At 44.8% G+C, this 3498-nt stretch overlaps 1 protein-coding gene across 1 annotated transcript; it reads right to left on the bottom strand.

Moving 5' to 3' along the window:
- Positions 1-873: 873 nt before the first annotated feature.
- Positions 874-1968, bottom strand: LOC127136743 (uncharacterized). Its single transcript, XM_051063269.1, has 2 exons — positions 1711-1968; positions 874-1614 (listed from the first exon to the last, which is right to left on the bottom strand). The coding sequence occupies exons 1-2, from the start codon at positions 1966-1968 to the stop codon at positions 874-876; spliced, it is 999 nt and encodes a 332-aa protein (XP_050919226.1).
- Between the last annotated feature and the right edge of the window lie 1530 nt (positions 1969-3498).

Raw genomic sequence — 3498 nt, 5'->3', positions numbered from 1 at the left:
ATCTCCGGTGTTTGGGATTTGAAACAATGCCTTACATCATCAGCATGATTTTATTCAAAAGCGAACGAGCAGTGAATTCGTTTCTCGTTTTTAATTACACCATCCTCCTCCAAAAACCAACATTTGAATATTGACAAGATAAAGTATGAGTGGACACAAATGGATTTATTCAAAACATGCATATTCATTTCAATGTCATTATTATTCAAAAACAAACGAGTTCATTACAAATGAATGTTACAAATGACAAACAAGAAAATCACACATGAACATGTTTTAACCAATGGTTGCTTGAATGATCCGCCTTATTCTCCCACTGCTTGGGGTCTTGATTCTGGAGAAAGCTGACGAGATAGTTCCACAGATACCAATCCTTCAGATCTACTGCTGCTCTGACTACGGTGCTGCAGATGTACTTGCCTGCACGGGGTTGTTTGGAACAACTGGCTTGAACGATATTTCTTTTGAGTCAATCAAGTCCTGTACTTTGTGCTTGAAGATATTGCAATTCTCGATCGAGTGCCCCCGCGTCCCAGAGTGATACTCGCAGCTGACGTTCATGTCATACCCGGGAGGAAGAGGTACTGGTGGAGCCTTAGCTTCCCTCAGCTGGACCTGCGAATCTTTGAGCAAGTGAGCTAGCAGGAGATCATACGGCATGGGAATTGGATCAAACCTTCTAGGAGGCCTCCTTGGTCCTTGTCTACCCTGTTGATAGTAGTTCTGTTGAGTAACAGGTTATTGAGGAGCATAGGGCTGCTGATACTGCATTGCTGGAGGACCAGTTGGAATGACATATGCTGGTTGCGGATACGGGTTAGGTGTTACTGCTGCCACCAGATAGTATGGCATTTGGTAACCTCCATCTCCCCCTTAAGTGATAGCATTGGTCTCTCCTTCCTTCTTTTTTGAGAATCCGGAATGAGGCTTCTTTGCTCCACTAGCCGCAGCTGTTGTGTCTTGTATTTTACCGATCTTCAAGCCGTTCTCGATTCGCTCACCAACAATGACCAAGTCTGAGAATCCCGAGGTGGTACTCCCAATCATTTTTTCAGAATACGACCCTTGAAGGGTATCCACGAACATGTTTATCAGCTCTCTTTCGAGAAGAGGGGGTTGAACCCTGGCAGCCAAGTCTCTCCATCGTTGAGCGTACTCTTTGAACGATTCATCCGGCTTCTGAGAAAGGCTTTGGAGCTGAGTACGATTGGGAGCCATGTCTGAGTTATACTGATAATGCTTCAAGAAGGCTTCAGCTAGTTCCCTCCAGGTTCGTATATGCGTGCGCTTGAGTTGCATATACCATTCCAGGGAAGCTCCACTAAGACTGTCCTGGAAAAAGTGCATTAAGAGTTTCTCGTCACTAGAATGAGCGCCCATGTTTCTGCAGAAAGCTCGGATGTGGGTCTTTGGACAAGTGATCCCTTGATACTTTTCAAAGCTCGGGACTTTGAACTTGGGAGGAATTTTCACGTCTGGCACTAAGCACATGTCAGCAGCATCCAACCCAAAGGTATCAGGACCTTGCATCGCCTTGAATCTCTCCTCCATCATTTGAAATCTCCTTTCGAGGTCAACAGAAGAAGGACCAAAAGCTTCATAAACCGAGTCAGCCTTTGTAGTGAAGAAAGCGTTCTATTGTTCGTCAATCTCAGGTTGGAATCTCCCATTGGCAGGGATATTGAACGTCTGATTAGCATTTTGATATACTGGACCTCTTACGGGAGGTGGCTGAGCTACAATAGGCGTACCAGCTCCTCCTGGTGGATTCACCGGTATTGTCACAATAGCAGGGTTGGCAGTAGAGGCTCTCAGATTAGCCTGACGCATTTCCTCTTGTCCCCTAGCCAGAGCATGTAGGGCTTCAACGAGCTGACCCATCTGAGCCTCTACAGTGGTCATATCCTCCCTCATAGCAGCCTGATTTTGCTCCAACTGATCCATGAGCAATTTCTGATTATTGCGCATGTAGTATGAATGTCGGGAAGTCAGCTTGACTGTGGATGATTCTGGATAGAAGGGTAGAATGGTAAGTTTTCTGGCTTTTGTTTGATGATATGAAAAATGATGCATGAATATTGTATTTGATTTTTTTTATGATGCATGAATGCATGAGTGAGTGAATGAATGGTACACAAGCATGGTTCCCACGAGTCGAACACACAAGTTGGCATGGTATCACAGGTTCGAGATACGGATGGAGGATAGCTCTGATTGCTTACTCACAATGGGGATCTCACCAGTCATAGTCTAAGGTTAGATAGGGACCCCAGAGTCATCGATTCATTTGGTTGTTTGTCGCTTACGGCAAAAGCTTGCCGGTCGTCAACTCCCTCAAATGAACCTCTTCTGGGTGAGATCTTCGTACCTACCCACACGAGAAAAGCTTCTCGGGGGCCCGCACTACGTGACCATCGACATCGGGTTCTAGACAAGGGTCTCAAAGTCATGGACCTCCTGGACTGTTTGCCGCTTACGGAAAACGCTTGCCGGTCGTCAACTCCATCAAGAAGATCTACTTTGAGTGAGATCTTCGTACCGACCCATACGAGAAAAGCTTCTCGGGGACCCGTACTATGCGACCATCAACCTTAATGGGCCATAGGTTTAATGTTCTACAAAGGTCCTTAGAGTCATGGATCCAAATGAAGACATTGATCGCTTAAGCCAAAAGCTTGACGGTCGTCAACGTCTCCAAGAGAATCTACTCTAAGCGAGGTTCTCGTATCGACCCTAACGAGAAAAGCTTCTCGGTGGCCCATACTACTCAACCTCTCCTATCTCAAGTTTGCACTCTAGACTCGGGTAGAGAGTCCTTCCCACAAGGTTACTTGCAATCGGAGTACCATCCATTATAACCATTGAAACGTGGAACCACATAATAGATTACAAAATTTAAAGCAAAAGGAAATAAATAAGGTAAGCAATATCAAAAGGGTAAGCGCACACACACACACGCAAGGAATCAACCTAGATTAGGCTTGAATTGCTTAGGGATATATCCCCAGTAGAGTCGCCAGCTGTCGCTACGCGAAAAATACAGAGTTGCCATCGGTTTTTATTTATCCCAAAGGAAAGGAAAATATCGAGAAAACCCCCAAAGAGTGGTCATCGCAACCACGAATAGGTTCGGAAGTCGGTTATGCAAGGGAAAGGTATTAGCACCCCTTACATCCATGGTACTCCATGGGAACCATCTAGGATGTTTGCGCTTACGTGTGTATTGCTTATCGAATGTTTTCTTGCCAAAGGTATACGGAGTGGAGGTAGATTTTAAATTAGTGTGCTCGCCAAGGAATGGATCCTCGTGCCTACGTATGCCCACTTGTTGAAGTGAGAAATCAGAGCCTTCATAGTTCGTGGTTTTGAAATTTATTTGTGTTTGTTTTGTTGATTTTATTACCTTGAAGAAGGGTTTTCGATGGTGTCGCCCTAAGGCTCAAACAAAAGGTTTGAATGTGTGGAATTGTTTTTAAGTTTTGAAGAAGTATTATTGAT

The sequence above is a fragment of the Lathyrus oleraceus genome, chromosome 4, assembly GCF_024323335.1.
Source record: "Lathyrus oleraceus cultivar Zhongwan6 chromosome 4, CAAS_Psat_ZW6_1.0, whole genome shotgun sequence".
Taxonomy (NCBI): Eukaryota; Viridiplantae; Streptophyta; class Magnoliopsida; order Fabales; family Fabaceae; genus Lathyrus; species Lathyrus oleraceus.
Note: the sequence above shows the minus strand (reverse complement) of the source record. Positions and strands in the feature narration are given on the sequence as shown.

Bases quoted from the DNA above. Each gene is read 5' to 3' on its own strand.
- LOC127136743 (XM_051063269.1), bottom strand. From the start codon at position 1,968: ATGCGCAATAATCAGAAATTGCTCATGGATCAGTTGGAGCAAAATCAG. The intron at 1,615-1,710 runs GTATATCAAAAT...TTCACTACAAAG, and splicing joins CACCTCCCGTAAGAGGTCCA to GCTGACTCGGTTTATGAAGC.